Here is a 17,234-nt window from a genome sequence, read left to right as displayed (position 1 = left end):
TACATTAATAATCATAATTTACTAAAAAGTTTGACATTTACTTGCTATTTCCCTAGCACTCCTTGATGAAAGCAACCAATTCCTTCTCCATATCAGTACGACTCTTCCGGGAGCTCCTAAGAGGTGAAACTCCCTTTAAAATTTCAGTGGTGATTACCTGTGCAATTTGGATATGTATATAACCCAACATTAAAATTATCTAAGATAAGTATATCTTGGATTGTTCATTCACAGTAGTGTAAGAAAATGTACCGGCTTCTGAGTAGGAGATTGTACTTCAGTCTGTAGCGTGGTCATAGATTTCGTAGGGACAGAACAATCAGAGGAAGAGGGAGCCATAAATCCAAGAACATCTGAGGTAACCGCAGAAGAAGGATCAGGGGTTATAGGATCACTCACCAAAATTGGAGAGACTGAAGTGGAAGGAGGAGGGAACCCAAAGCCTCGGGTGCCAAAACCCCGAGCTGAACCAAAGGCCGGTGCAAAACCCACCGGCGACGGAACTCCAAACTGCTGTGCAGTGGCCGTAGGAATTGTGGTCGGCCTCATTGTCTGCGTACCTCCGAGAGCAGGGCAAACAGCCACACCACTCACACTACCACCACTTGTACCTCCACTTTGAGTGTCCTTCAACCCACTATCTTGTTCCCTCACCCCTACTATTCTTGACAAATCAAGTTTCATACTTCTTAAAACCTCTCCTTGGTTGTGCATTTGCTCCTCGATTCTCTCAAATCGGCTTGTTAAAACATTCAGAACCTATATACAAATTTTATTCCAAGCACACAATCAGAATATCTAGTGCGCGCGCGGGACAGAAGCCAGAAACTTATAAACTAATCAACTAATAATCTAATTAAACCAAATTGGATTAGAAACAATAGATTAAACCTCTTTTGCAATGTAGGAACCCCGCATATCTCTTGGCAATCGAGGATGGTGTCTCTCGCCGTAAGCAACATCAACAGACTGGTTGTGGAACATCAACATAAAACATCAGTCCATATATGAATGAATCATTATACTGCTGAATCACTACTAACACAACAGAAATTTTTGGTATTCCATCTCACCTGAGTTCTTCCATAGTCACCTCCAGCTTTCTTGTCTGCCTCTATCAGGGCATCCACATCAGATTGGGACCACACAGCCACCCTCGGCATAACACACCATTGCCTAGGAACAACATTCAGGTGGTCCAGGTAGAACACCTACAACATTAACCAACTTGCTTCAGAATCAAATAAGAGCTTTGCAAAATTATACACAATAAATAAAAATATTTTCAGTTATACCAACCGTCAAAAATAGGCTGCAGCCCCCCCAATCCAGAAACAACTCCATGCTGATCAAACTGATGTGCAAACATTTTGCACCATATCTTTAGCCACTCTAAACAGAACGTGCACCAATCATATGAATTTGACTCCGGTGCTACCGATGCGGCAGGTAACAACCTTCCCGCCAAGGTAAACCCGTCTGTGCTTGGGCACAACACCAGCTCCAGTATAACAATCATAAAGGCTATTCTAAATTCAAATTCCTCCTCTCTTGTTACAATTGGGACAATAGTAGCCACCGCCTTACCCTGTCCATCCCTCATCCCAACTGCAAATTCCCAAGCTTTCTGAACAGAAACCCCACCACTATCCCCATACATCTGAACAATATGGTCTGCTATATTCCTATGGCGTGTGTCTAGGTTTCCATTAAGAGATGGTACAGGCTGAGTACCCATAGGCAGCCCCAAAACACAGTTAAATTGGATGGGATACAGGCTGAATTCCATATCGCCCCCACTATAAAACACCCCATTAGCACCATCTACCCTGGTCACTAACCAGTAGGCAAATTCCGGGGACAGGTTGCGCAGTTTCACGGTGAGGAGGGCTCCAAACCCCATTTTTCTAACTAAATCCCTTCGACTGTCATCCAACAGTGACACCAACTTTGAAAACACCTCAATCCTATCATTCTCATGCATGCCTTTCCTCAGCCTGGTGGACACAACAGTCTCCGATTTCTTCACCTAAGCACCTACACTCAACTAAGATGCATACAACAATGCCCACTAAATCAAAACCATGTAAGAATTGATCATAAACATTTGTTCTGATTAATGTACTTTCAATCACAAAATAGATATCCATGAAATAGGTAGTTAACAATTCAACAAACCTTCGGTCTAATAGTAGTGGTTAAGTTATGAATACTAACGACGTCCTCGTCATCGTTGCTCTCTGTACGTGGCTCCTCCTCTCCACTAGTCTCCGCATCATAGACTTTTCTCTTCTTTCCACTGGAAGAACCTTCCACTGCCTTTAGTCCACATGCAGTTGTTCTCTACACACACAACACAACAAGTTTACTTATGTCTGAATATTAAAAATAGAATTGGATTAGAATTGGATTCTTCTATTTAATACAATAGCATTCTTGTACTAATTACCGTTCGTGCTCCTGCCCTTGTAGACACGCCCTTTCCCTTAACAACGTCTTCCTCCGTTTTTTTCTCCTTTGGAAGTGGAGCATTACGTTTACCCATTTTCCTACAAAATTATAAAACTTAATGACTACAATAACAACGTAAACTAAACACAAGAAATTCACAACATTCAAAAACTTCACACTGCAATTACTTTCTTTTTAAAATGCACACATATAAACATCCACACATAATTAGACCAGTAATTAGACCCATTTTGGTACAAATCTACCAATCCAAATCTCATTTGCGATACCAAACTGTCAAACACTTTCAGTACCATTTTAGGATCAATATAAAATTATGATCCTTTTTAAAATTAATTCTATATTTTAAGTACTATTCTCCATATTATCAACACTATTTTTAACAAATTTCCAAAATTTAGGCGACATCAAATATACCAAATTTGTTCAAATATCAAAACCCAGTTACAAAACAACCATTATTCATACTCCTAATTCCACCAACAGCCTACAAAACCCTAAACAAATATTAAAAAACGATTATTAATAAACGAACTAAAACATGCAGCAATTAAACCAGAAACCCTAACTAACTGAAAGCCAGAAATTCTTAAAATTAGACGACTTTAACAATTAGGATTACAACCCTAAACCCTCCAATAAGCCTAAATACATTAACTTTTTAAATTTTCGATTTGGGTTTTAGGGTTTTACCTCTTGATGACAAATAATTCTTCCTCCAGCGCAATTTCTTATCACGAATTCACCAAATTAACGAACAATCCTAGCTCGTCTTGAAAATGGAGGTGTGAATTTTTTGCCCAGAACACTTTCGCCGCGAAATTGGATAGAAGGAGGAGCACAAATGGAACCTCGACTGCTTTGAAGGAGGAGAGAGAATAACAAGGAGGAGAGAGAGAGTACACTGTGAGTATTAAATACCTGAGCTCCTTCAAATTCAAAAATTTTGAAATCTGAAATTTTGGCCAGCAAAGCAAACGGATTCCGTTTTACACATGTGGGCCTCTCCCTTTATTTCGGTGAAAATACCAATAAGCCCCCACTTGTGTCCAGATTGGACACAAGCCATTATGGAGCAAGACTTCCTCAGAGATGGTACGTACTTGAGCAAGAGACAGAGGTGGAGATGGAAAAGATGGAGGAGATTGTGGAGAAGGACGAGGATATGGTGGCGGTGGCGGTGGAGGAGACAGTGACAGGGTTATCAGGCGTAGTTCTAGTGAAAGTAGAGCTATACCTGATTCTTCTAATGATGAACCTAGAAACTGAATGGTTGAGGAACATGCTATTAGACATAAAGTCGTGGTCACAACCGATGTCAACCATTTGTTTGAACTGTGATAGTGAAGCTACTTTATCTAGAGCTTATAATAAAATCTATAATGGAAAGTCTTAGAGCATATTAGCCTTAGACATACATATGTATGACAGTTAGTATCTGAAGGTATAATAATTGTTACGTATATAAAGTCTTGTAATAATTTGGCGAATTCTTTTACTTAAGGACTATCAAGAGACATAGTGTCTAAAATGTCTAAGGAAATTGGTTTTAAATCAATTGTCTGAACCAACAACAATGGTAACCCAACATTTACGTAGCTTTACCACTATATAAATGTTCGATACGGTAAAAACAAGTTGTAACTGAATGACATACACCCACCGTTCTCGAATATTAGTCCATTTTGGAATCTTGACACTATTCACAATTGAAGAGAATCTTCTAATTTCCTTCTAATACGTACTTCAAAATATATTCACGTGTGATCTTATTTTGTTCGTCTCAATATATAGTTTAACAATATCAAAACTTTATATTTTTTTTAACTTACGTATTTGGAGATATTTACGTTTAAATATTGAGTTGAAACGGATGAAAAAGTTAAAAGGGGGCTAATATTTAAGAACGTATGGATACTAATTTTATGTAATTAGTATATGCTTTTAGGGTGTGTGTTAAACTCTTATTGAAGTTTCAAAGTGCTAAGATTGAACTTCACTTATATGGACATAAGAATGGTGCCCTTCTTAGCAAAAGGAGCTAAGTATTCTGAAGGTCCTTGAACTTTAAAAAAAAAACGCAGTTGGTCCCTCTAGTTGTAAAAGGAGCAGTTTAGTCCCTCGAAGTGGATGGAAAAAGCTGCTTTTTGCCTACCGTTACTAACGGACGTTAAATTGCATTAATAAAAATAAAAATGATTTTAAAAAATTGTAAATTAATTTACACGTGGATTAATGATTGAAAACAGCTGATTTTGATAAAAAGTTAGGCTTTTCCAATTTTTTAGCCTTTCCAACTTCCTTTTTACTCCATTTACACGTGTAAACCTTTTCAACTTCCCTCCTTTTTCCGGTTTTTTCTTGGCGGTTCTTTTTTTTACTGTTCCTAACCCTATTCCCCCCATGGTTGTTAAACTCCCGATTCGGATCTTACGATTCTACGACTCTACGATACTAAAACACGCCACCGATCCGGATCTTAGGTAGGATCTTAATGTGTGTAGGATCTTACGATCCTACCTCGATAAAAATATTTAGTGGTAGGATCTTAACACGATCCTACGATCCTACGATCCGATCCAACGATTCGATCCAACATACAATATTTCAAGATAATAAATCATTTTTTATTACTAAATAGTTAATAATCACATATCATTCCCTCAAAAGAAAAAAAATCACATATCATTAGAAATATCATACTTTTCTATCAATAAATTAGTTATAAAAAAGGAAGCATCATTTTTAGTAAAAAGTAAGGAAGTTCATATAACTTTATCAATTAAGATTTAAATTTAGTCATAACAAAAATCTTAATTTCAACAAACTTGTGCACATCTTATTAATTGCACTTGAATCTACACAAGTATTAATCTTATGTGAGCAAAAAAATGATCATTAAGTATTAAGATTCCTTGAATACATGATTTTACATTTCATTTTAATAATATAAATATTATTTTTATTGTTTAGTAGGATCTTATGATCCTACGATCCGATTCTACCGATTCGATCCTACCCCACTTCACCGATCCAAAGTAGGATCCCGATCCTGACAACCTTGATTCCCCCCCCTTTTCACTTCCCTGTTTATATGGTCCCCCCCCCCCCCCCATTTTCACTCTCACTTGTCTTTTTCCAATTTACTCACTTAAACACCAAGAGAATTTGAAGTTATTGCTCTCTGAGTTTTTCTCAAAATGGTTGCTTCCTCGTCATCAAAGAGATCTGCTGCTTCCAATTGGGAAAGTCTGAGCAGGAAGAGGCCAAGAATCTCCAGATGGGACGAAGGTATTCCTCATGGTACTTTACTTTATTCTCTTTGTCGTTTTTTTCAATAAATGTTGGTAGTTGTTGCATGATAAATTTAGGGATTTTTTGTTAAGTAAGTTTTTCCCAAAATTGGTGCATGCATAATCTTGGTAATGGTGTATTATATGTTAATTTAATCAATCGTGGCTTGGTTTCGCATAATTTAACAATTTAAGTTGGAATTAGGGTTTCGTCCGTTTTTACTTGTTAATTTTTAATTCGAATTGATGCTTGCATGTTCTTGAAAATGGTGTTTAATATGTTTAATTAAACAATTGTTGCTTAATTTGGAAGTAATTTAAACTAGATTCTGTTAGTAATTAGGGGTTTACTTACTGTTTTCACTTAAATTCAAAACAGAGTTTGCTTGCTTGATATTGACTTTGGCCGTTAATTTGACTTTAGGAGTCCTTGCTTTGAGGGAGGCACACCCCCTTTACCATCATCAAGACATCCTCATGAATGAGATCTTCCCCAGGCTGGACTGGGAGGGGAAGTTTGCTGTGCAGGGGGTCTGCAAGCAGTGGCGTAGGTGGTCCAAGTTGCGCTTCCGCCTCCCATACCACTACCCTGCAGGATGCTACCGTGCGTGGCTGCGTGAGTGGGTCATCATGGACATCATTGAGAATGATGGTCGTGACTTCCACGCCTGGATGGACAAGGACATGACCGTCTACTTTGACGACTTCCCCCTCCTTTTTAAGGAGGAGTAATGTTGGTGGAAGCCATGCAGGGGTGGGTGGTGGTGGCGTTGGTGGTGGCCCCTCTGTTGTCAAGCTTCTGATGATCCAGCTTGTGTAAAGCTTTTTTTTTCTAGGACTAACTTACTACTGTCATAGCAAAGTAGGTTTTTGTTGAAGGTGACAAGTGTTGGTTTTTGGTGTTTGTCACTGCTATGACAGTATGTTATACTCAACCGTAGGCTTCTCCCTCAATAGTAGATTGGGGTTTTAATGTAAGGGTTGAAGCCTACCCTTTTGTGAATGTAACATGAATTATTATGATGATGATATGAAGTTGATTTTCTTTATTATCTCTTATGTTATTATTCAAGCTTGCATTTGGTTTAATTTGTTAAAGATTTGTTCTTTATTTGATATTGGTTTAACTGTGATTAGATGTGGATGTTGATGATTTGACATTGAACCCTTGCATATTTGTGCATCATGGTGGTGAATGAGTTGTAGAAGGGGATATGGGTTGCCATGGGAGGAGGGTGGATGTCTTTGATTAAATCCTTGAGATTACAGATGGCAAATATGTGAAGGAATTACTTGATGGTTTATGGTACACTGATATAGAGAAAGTACATTTTTGGGACCCTAGGAAAGAATTCAAGAATGGGGTAAGGTTTTTAGGTTTTGACAGTAGTACTTGTGATCCTTTCTTAGCTTTACTTTACCAATACAAAAGCATTCACATATACACTGAGCACAAAATCAAATCCATCTACAATTTTAACCTAAACATGAGTGGAGTGAGGGGAGAAGGGAGAGGTGGTAGGCTTGATTGTAACACCCTAATAATTCCTTGTTTTTATAAAATCATTTTCCAACTTAAAATAAAGGAATTACTAAAGCATTACCGCCACCGTGATAACGGTTAAGGCTATTACCAGAATTACGCAGCGGAAATTAATATCAACTAACTTTTAAAAACATAATAATACTTTATCGAGGCCTCCTACAATTTGGAACCATAATGGCCCAAAACCCAAAACATAAATAGTTCAAACATTTCAAACATAATTAAAGTATTATTAAATGGTTCGAAATACGAAAACATGCAACTCTCTCGATCATCCCAAGCCACATGATTCCGATCTACCAACCTGCTATATTATTCTACTCCCCATCAATGCAAGTGCAAATGATAGATCATCATAGGGTCATTAAGGCAAAGGCCATGACCAAAACACACAAAGCACGTAGTCAGCAAAAGCTGAGTACTTACAAGAATAGAGTGAACTGAAACTAAAACATGCATCACTCACTAAGTACTAATTATCATGCAAAAGCCATATAATAATTAACAAACAAACCATGAATACAAGACTCGACTCTTGACTCGACTCTTGACTCACAATTCAATTAGAATAAGCTTCGAACGGGCCAAAAGAATATTCCATAAACGAAAAAGGTGATGGGAGCCAACCATACACCAAATAATAAATAACAAATTCGGGCCATACCGACGGAATTCCTGCGCATATTATAAATGAAACAACGTCTTGTATCATTAGTAGGAGTACGAGCTTTCCGGCAAGACTCCCCCCATTGTTCATACTCAAGGGATATACGTTCCAAGAGTTTTGAAGCTTGTTCTGGTTGCACTTTACGTTTATTAATATTTTATTAAGGGCGAACTCAAGACTCACCAACATGCACACATACAATTAATAAACAACAACCAAACAATCTTATTTTAAATGCTTTAGGACTTGTGATCAACAAGGAAAGACACTTGTGAAATTACTACCATGTTCCTCCTCACCAAAGTGAGACTCCATATCATGCACATTAACATGAGGGTTGTGCCCATACACGACAAATCCTAATTCATTTCATACATAATATTCCCAACTGAACCCTACATGTGCGGTGGCTTACGTGAGCTAACCCTTCACATGTGGTAAAATAAATAGTACAACGAGGTACGAATAATTGGCTCAAGGTATGCTAGACATCCCGTACAATAGCATACAAATAAATAATCCATCCCTTGCATGTGAAACGAACCATACATGCATAAATATTGAACAACATGATTGACAATGAAATCCATACTCATAATAATTCCAACATGCTTGTTCAATCAACAATTCAATAATTCCAATAATAATAATTCACATGATTGTCCACCAAATCAAATATGAATTCACCAAGTTCACGTAATATGATTTACATCAATAAATAATCACGTAATGTCCCTTGACAAATAATGTGGTCGCCCTAGACTTGTACGTACCTTGAATACCTAAGCGTAGGGGCCACTTTGCAATAACGAGCACTCAACTAGAAATCACCTCCTATCATCAAAATAATGAAACTTAAATTATTTCCATGTTCATTAAATTTCCAGCAACTTTATAAAATTTAAAACCTCCTTTAAACTTTAGAATTCAATCGTTTTTCAATAATATAATCGTCTCAATTTGCAAAATCAATCCCTAGTACAAAAACATACTTTTTCCACCTTTAAAATCAATAAAAATCAACACTTTAAGCCTTTATTCAAATCTGAAAATATAATTGATTATCATAATTAAAATCATCACCTAATTATGCTAATCAATTGACTCATTAGGTCTAGGTTAAAACCCTAACTTGAAAATCCCAATAAAACTAGTTTATTATCATAAAAATCAATGCTTTATTCAATAAACAGATGTGAAAATTCATCCTTTAATAATTAATACAAACCTAATGAATCACAACACGCAAATCCTCAAACCACGGTATTCATAACCGGTTACCAGAATTTTAATCACTCAAAACAATATTAATATTATAATTTAAAATACGAAATTTAAATAGAATAGGCAAGGAAGAAGAGAATTATACCAATCCGGCCTATAGCACGGAACAACCACGAATTAATGTGATTGGGCGAAAAAGTGAATAAGAACGAACACACACACACAACGCACAACTCGTGTGCGTGTGTGCGCAGCGACGAAGGGGGACGCAGCAGGGCCGCGCGCGGGGTGGGCGCTGTGCGCGCGAGGGAGAGAGCGAGGGAAGGTGAGGGGTGATGGGCGCTGGGCGCGAGGGAAGGCGAGCGAGGGGAGGCGAGGCACGCAGCAGCGTGCAGCACTGCTGGGCGCGGGACGAGAGAGGAAGAGAGGGAGTGTGCGAGTGTGTGGGCAGCGCTGGGGCGTGAGGCCGAGCAGCACGAAGGCACGAGCACGACTGTGCGGGTGTGCGGACGAGCCGAGCAAAAAGAGGAGAGGGAAAGAGGAGTGGGGTGCAAGCAAGCCAAAAGGGGTTTTATGAATTTAAGGGCTTCATTTAATGATGGGGGAGTCCTATTATAGGCTCCCTAATTCCTTGATGGGCTACGCTTAGGAGATTTGAGTTGGGCTTAGGAAATAAATGATTGGGCTAGCTTAGGACTTAAATTAAACTCTTTTGATTGGGCTCGTTTAATAAAACGAATTGGACTTTTTATTTAAAACCCGAAGCCTTTAAAAATCATTTGCAACTCATTTAATTTCCCAACTCAAGAATTAAATTCGTTTCGTAATTAATTGAAATAATAAATATTATAATTAATTAAAATACATTAAATAAAATGCATTTAAATATTATTTAAATGCTAATAAATCGTAAAATGCTTTATAAATATAATAAAATATACTTATAAATATTATAAAAATACGAGGTATTTGTGAGAGGGTCGAAAAAGCGCGAGGCTAATGCGTGACCTCGTCCCTCGTGGGTGTGACGATTCTTTTTATTCAATCAAGTGTAATTGGATTTCCTGTGAGTATACACTCAATTGACTAGTAATATAGGAGTCGCCATTCAGTTTTTAACGACAATGAGAAAAACTGACAAAACCCGGTTATCGTGACATAAAGGGAGTGCAACTATGTTTGACCACGACGGCCGTAGGTTCCCTTGTGATCCCTGGTGTGGGGATCTCTTAAATATACACCTGCAAGGTAGAGATTGAGGGTTCGGGGGACTGTAACTACCGAGAGGAGTACTTCGCTCGTCGATAACTCCAGAGGCAGGATATCCTTACTAGCTCAGCATAAATAATTGAAGGGACATGCGTTAACTATTAAACTAATCTGAGTTTGATTTTAGCAAAATGCAACATATAATACTAATTCGATCGTGATTATCTGATTTAAATAGCATTAAGGGACCTAGCATGATAATCCGATTTCCCAAAAATATCATATTTGTTAGGCGTGATAGAACAATCAGATTAGGTTAGTTTAACAGTTCATAAAAAGGGCGAGGAAAGCAGTTAAATCATCGAAAAGGGACACATTACGACGCACCCTTGAGAGGTGCGTCACGGTTCTCAGAAAACTAACCACTTTGACTTTGATATTTCTTCTTTTTATTTAACGAATCTCAATTATGGGACAGGATACGTTCTGTTCGATTTATGGATCGATTGCGACAGAACGCGTGAACAGTTTCGCAGCGAGAGGCTTAGGCTAAGGGTTGGAGTCAATACTCAGAATATAATTGTGTGTTGTTGTGTGTTCTTTCACGTCGAATTTAGGGGGCTATTTATAGGGGAGAGTTCGTGGAAAGATAGAATTGCAGAGTTCTAATCCACAAAGAATTAGGAAAAAACACGTACCCAGGTATTTTCAGCGCCCAGGCCTGGGCGCCGAAGATTTCGGCGCCTAGAGCCAGGCGTTGAAAATAGGGTCTGGGCTGTTTTCTTTAGTCAGATTCGGATTCCCTAAATCCGTAGAGTTTGAGATTAATTCGAGTCTTTTAGCGCGTATCAATTTTATGACGGAATGCATCTGGGCCCGTTACGAACTCTAGGCTCGTTAGGATTTTAATTAATACGTAACTCTTATTTCTGAATCATATTAGGAATAGGATTCTCGCAGTTTTCTATCTCATTTAGGATTTATGTTGGAATGCAACACCTAATTATGACAGGTTTCTATATTTTATGATTTGCCACTTTTAGAAGCTACCTTTTACGGCAGTTACTATTTTTAGCAGGTTTTCATAAATAATAGGTTTCGGGTGAAATGAAATGGGGAATCGAGATTCGTTTATTTTATAGGAGATGCATTTTCAAGTGGAGTTTTTATGCTTTCATCATCGAACCTTTCCCTTTCGGGAACGGGGACAAAAGTAGGTGTCTACAGTTAGCCCCCACTTTGACTGAGTCTTGGAGTAAGACGATGGTCAAAGTATTAGACGGAGTGCGTCACACAAGCCATGGTGTATGTGACCTGTTTTGCGAGGGTCTCACGAGCCCCTGAGTGATAACATTTGACTTAAGGGTCATCACTTGAAGTGTCGACATATCCCTCACGTGTCATTGGGATTTGTCAACTGATAGTATAGAAACTTCCTCACTTTGTCATTGGAAGAATCTAAAGGTGCGTAGAAACTCCCTCACTTTGTCATTGGGAGTAGCTACAGAGTTTTTCGAAATCAAAGCTATAAAGTGAAGGAAATAATGCCCTTGGTCCAAGTATGCATTCTATGTTAAGTCTAATAAATGCGGTTCAGTATTAATTAACAAGTTAATAATTCAGTGAGATCAAGTGAGCTGAATGCCTAGCTAGAGGCCGCTTCAGTTCAAGTGGAATTAATGATATTAATCCACAGCTTACTCTTGACTGAACCCGTAGGGTCACACAAATAGTACGTAAACGGATCAAGTATTTAATGGCATTAAATACTCCATCTATGAATATTCGGAACCGACGGATCTTGGTTTCAGTGGGAGCTAAGATCGTCACAGGCAAGAAATGAATACTCCGGAAACGATGATATTGCCGGAAACGGAAATATGGATCGTATCGGAAATATAAATATTATCCAAGTCGTAGATGTTGCCAGAAACGAAAACATGGTACGTATCGGAAAATATTATCGGAAATGGAAATATTGCCAGAATCGGAAATATTGCCGGAAACGGAAATATTGTCAGAATCGGAAATATTACCGGAATCGGAAAATAATTCCGGAAACGGAAATATTAAATATTTGTTCGAAACGGAAATTAATTCCGGAATCGGAAATATTAAATATTGTTCGTATCGGAAATGAATTCCGGAATCGGAAAATTTAATCGGAAGCGCATCGTACGAATAAGCATCGGACGAGGCCTGCCGGACGAGGCCCAGCACGAAGCCAGGCCATCGCCCAGCAAGCCAAGCGCGCCGCACAAACAGCCACGCCAGGCCCAGCGCAAGGCCAGGCCCAGCAGGCTGCGCAGCGCGCACAGCGCGCACAGCACGCGCAGCGCGCAGCGCGGGCTGCTGCTCGCGCGCACGCATGGGGGCCCATCGTGGCTGCCGTGCGTGTGTGTGCAAGTGTTTGTGTTCGTGCACGTTTCCTAAAACATGCAGAGTTCGGTTAATGATTAAATTCCTAATTCTATTTGATAAATTAATTAAATTAGAGTTCTTGTAGGATTCTAGGTTTAATTAATTTGTATCTGAATAGGATTTCGATTCCCTTTCCATACCCCTATAAATATGAGGCTAGGGCTCACAATTTATAAGAAGTTTCAAAGTATTCAAAAGTGAGTTTTTTGAGAGAAAATTAAAACACACATCTTGCTCATAAAAGTGCCGAAATTTTCTAGTACCTTAAGGGCGATTCTAGTTGGTCAATCTTAAGGCGGATCCGGACGTGCTGTGGACTATCTACGAAGGGACGACACTTGGAGTCCTAAAGACTTGTTCTTGTTCGGTTCGGGCGCAGCTAGGGAGGGCACGCAACAAAGAGTATGCATCTAAATTATGCTATATGATTATGTGTAAATAATATGTTGTCCTGGGTTAATGGTTGTTTCCGCATGATCTATGTAATGTCATATGTATCATAACCTAACAGTGGTATCACGAGCCCCTTATTATTTTCATAATCTAAATTGCATAAACATGGTTAAATATTACAAATTTGCAAGAATTAAAAGGGGTGATTAATTTTCGTAATTGTTAATTAATTGCAAATTGCGTTTATTTAATTATACGTACGCAGTTTTTCGGCAGTTTTTTCGTTACTCATCCAAATCGAGTGATTTTTGTGTCAATGCCGAACCCAGAATTCTCAAATTCGAAGCCTAACTATGACTTTTCGAAGGTTTTAGTTTTTCGAATGCAAAATTTCGTAAATTTAAGATGTTAAATTAAATATTTGCGATTCTTGTTGATAAATCTTGAATTTTTGATTGACCTACTGCATATGTTTAACAAGTTTGAATGCCTAGTCTTGTTAATTATGCAATCTAATTTGTAATTATGATTAATTTGTTGAAAATTAGAATAATTTAGAATTAATTTGATTTTCATAATTAATTGTAATTTAATTAGAAACCTATGATTAAAAACCACCATAAAAATTGTAAATTTATGATAAATTTTAAATTTTTATGACCTAGACTTGAATCCATAACAATCGGAAATCAATTGGATAATAAATTTTCGATTTTTCGCCCTAAAATTATGAAATTAATATTATTTATTAATTTGTCATTAATTTTAAATATAAATTTTAAATTTTTATGCGATTCGTTCATAAAACTTGCACGCACGAAGCAATGGACGCTTCGTGTTACCCTTAAGGGGTGTTGTATAATGCGGGCATGCGACGACGAGCAAGGGAGCTCGTCGCCCGTGCGGCACGAATGCAATGAGCAAGGGCGTAGTGCACGAGCACAAGGCAGCAGCCCTGCCTTGTGTCGTGTGCCACGAGCAATGGACGAATGGGCATGGGCGAAGGGCGAGCCAAGGCAGTCGCGTGTGGGCAGCAAGCGAGCTGCGCCACAACGCGCACTGCCTCGCGCAAGAGCGCGCAGCCTCGCGCGCAGCGAGCGCAAGCTCGCGTGCCACGAGCGCTGCGCCCAGCGTTGCTCGCGCGCACAGCGAGCGATGTCGCGCGCCCAGCGAGCGATGGCTCGCACGCCCAGCGAGCGATGTCGCGCGCCCAGCGAGCGATGGCTCGCGCGCACAGCGAGCGATGTCGCGCGCCCAGCGAGCGATGTCGCGCGCCAAGCGAGCGATGACTCGCGCGCAGCGAGCGCTGGCGAGCGCGCACAGCGAGCGATGGCTCGCGTGCGACGAGCGCTGGCGCGCGCGCAGCAAGCACCACAGCGTGCGATGGCTTGCGATGGAGATGCAGCAGCTATGCGACGAGCGCATGGGCTGCGCGCACATGGCCAGCGATGGCTGTGTGCGTGCGGCCCATGGGCGTGCAATGTGTAGGGTGTTTGCGTTACGATTAGATCGTTTTGAATGTTTAATTTGAAAATTTCAGTTCACGTAATTTTAATTAATTTTAAAATTAATAATTTAAATTATTTTCTTAGATTTTAATTTTGAATATTGTAATTATAATAAATGTTATTTATTCTAATTATTTTACTAAAATTAAAATCATGAATTAATTTAAATAAACGACTGAAATTAAATTAAACTTTTTGGATTCAATTATAAATTTATATGAGCTTTAAATTTTAATTAAATTTGTATGTTTCCGGTTAGACTAGAAATACATTTTTATGTTTAAAATTAGTAAAGCATATGAATTTATTGGTTTAAGTGGGAGCGCTTTTTAGTCATAAACTCTTGATTAGGTCTACAAATCCTTAAGGTTAAAACAACTTGATTAGAATTAATAAGGACTGAATAATTGGTAGATTATTGGTGCCCTTGATTAATTGCTGCAAATATTTACGTGATGCATAATGTGTTTTACTAACCAGCTATGTGGGCCATTCATGATAATGAATGGGTGAATGGTATATATTGTATATGTACTGTTTTGCAGGTTATGAAGTGACTAGTATGGCCCAAATAGGATAGAAAATATGGTCTGCGTACCATTAATTTGAATGTAATTGGTCTAAAGTACCAAAGTTATTTTTCAATTCAAATATGGTCTGCGTACCATCAAATAGTTGTAATTAGTTATAGCTTATCCTATTTGAAGAAAATGGTGCCTCCCACGGAGATTTTCAAGACGGACTTTGAAGTCAAAGCTTCAAGATGAAGTCGGGCCATACTAGATCACATTTATCTTATGCATGTTTTAAGTTATTTATTGCTTTTAAATATGTTTTAAAATGCATGAGATCAAAAGCTTGATTATGTTGCATGATTAAGGATTTTAGTTCACTTAAAATCTAACCAACATAGTAAGAGCCTTAAGTTCCAAACTTAAAAATTGAGTTAAAAGGTGCCATGCCAAAATATACACTTGCTTGGATATCCTTTACATCAATCTAGTAATAGTTTTCGCTCAGCGAGGTGTTACTTATTGGTCCTAAAGGGGCAAGGTACACAAATAATTGTGAGTACATGTTAGTTTTGGTGAAACTCAACGATATAAGTAAGGAGTCCTTTTATGTCGTGGCAAAATCGATAGGTTTACCTAATAAGTTCTTAGACGTACCTATCAACCAAGAATAGTTTCTAGACTATTAGCAAAAGGCTTTTGCTTACCTAAGATGTTCTAGGATTAAGTCGACAAACTGTGCTTAATTCTTCAATGATTTTAGGATCTTGGAATCATTTTATTCACACCTGCCGGAACAATAAAATCGAATAAAATGCTAATAACTTGTTTGAATTGCATGGTTGCTTTAATTTCAAGTTATTATTCATGATAAATGTTTAGACTTTGCATGCTTCAATGTATGTTTTAATTATTGTTTATAATTAAATATCTTGCACTGCAATAAATCCTTTTAGAAAGGTAACAGTAAATTTCCTCGATTGGTAGTGAATCCAAGAACGATTCACGGAAATGAGAGAAAGTGAGCAATTTAAAATGTACGTTTCTTATATCGACTTTTATGGTTGTTTTCGAGTATCAAAGTCGAATGGCAAACCGATTGGTGCTTGTGAATTCAAAATACAATGTGGTTTTGAGATCATAAAGCATTGAGTTTAAACGCTCAGCTTTACCAATGGTTAACAACCTAAAATCCTTTTTCCATTTAATTCTCGAATGAGTCTAGTTCCTAGACATTCGAATAGATCGATGCTTAGAGAACTTTAGAAGCTTCTGGTAAGATCATCTAGTTGAAACAGAATATTCAACATAAATTAAAATGGTAAAGAACCTTGTTGGTGACATTGGACATGTCTAACAAAGTATAAAAGTCAACACTAAAGAATTCAATTCTTAAGACTATAAGAAAGGGTACAAGAAATAGGAAAACGAGGAACAAATGAAAGGAATTTACGATTCCGTTTCTACCTATAAATTTATGTTTAAAGAGAAGTGACCTAGCAATCAAACTTCCTTGGTATCATATACCGCTTGAGGTTCTTACTTCGGTAATAACTCAAATAATGGAAGCTAGGATACACTAATGACCTACAAGTGGGAAATGAAGCATGGCAATGCTACATTAGTTGTAGGGTCATCTAGTTTGTTTTAAGTCCTTTCAAAGGCTGGAACTTAATGGCTATTTTGTTCCATAATCAGCATACCTAAATTTCTGCTTCAAACACAGAAAGACTCACATTCAGAAGAACAAAAACAATGCTTGTTTGTTTGTTTATTTGAATGAAATGGTCAATTACTGGTTGAGTCAATATGCTTGATTAAAACAAACAACTCTTTAAAGAACTTTACTAGGTTCAAATCAAACCCTTGATTTGAGTTCCATTAAATCTTTGGCATTGTTGCTTAGACCATATCAACAAGTTAACATTCATAAGCTCTATTTTGATGGACTTTTGAAAGTTGGTTGATTTCTAGATCAACTTAAGACAA

General features: G+C 38.1%; 1 protein-coding gene across 1 annotated transcript; it reads right to left on the bottom strand.

Moving 5' to 3' along the window:
• Nucleotides 1-52: 52 nt before the first annotated feature.
• Nucleotides 53-3,421, bottom strand: LOC110783486 (uncharacterized). The gene is made up of 7 exons (XM_056829989.1): nt 3,166-3,421; nt 2,450-2,549; nt 2,218-2,343; nt 1,074-1,211; nt 892-969; nt 253-759; nt 53-157 (listed from the first exon to the last, which is right to left on the bottom strand). The coding sequence occupies exons 2-7, from the start codon at nt 2,543-2,545 to the stop codon at nt 53-55; spliced, it is 1,050 nt and encodes a 349-aa protein (XP_056685967.1). The 5' UTR covers nt 2,546-2,549; nt 3,166-3,421.
• Nucleotides 3,422-17,234: the final 13,813 nt, after the last annotated feature.

The sequence above is a fragment of the Spinacia oleracea genome, chromosome 5 (assembly GCF_020520425.1).
Source record: "Spinacia oleracea cultivar Varoflay chromosome 5, BTI_SOV_V1, whole genome shotgun sequence".
NCBI lineage: Eukaryota > Viridiplantae > Streptophyta > Magnoliopsida > Caryophyllales > Amaranthaceae > Spinacia > Spinacia oleracea.
This window is presented reverse-complemented; position numbering and strand designations above follow the sequence as displayed.

Excerpts from the sequence above, each read along its gene's own strand:
- LOC110783486 (XM_056829989.1), bottom strand. The coding sequence starts at position 2,545 with ATGGGTAAACGTAATGCTCCACTTCCAAAGGAGAAAAAAACGGAGGAA. Across the intron at positions 760-891 it reads GTTCCTACATTGCAAAAGAG|GTTCTGAATGTTTTAACAAG; the intron begins GTTTAATCTATT and ends ATTTGTATATAG. Across the intron at positions 158-252 it reads AATCTCCTACTCAGAAGCCG|GTAATCACCACTGAAATTTT; the intron begins GTACATTTTCTT and ends CAAATTGCACAG.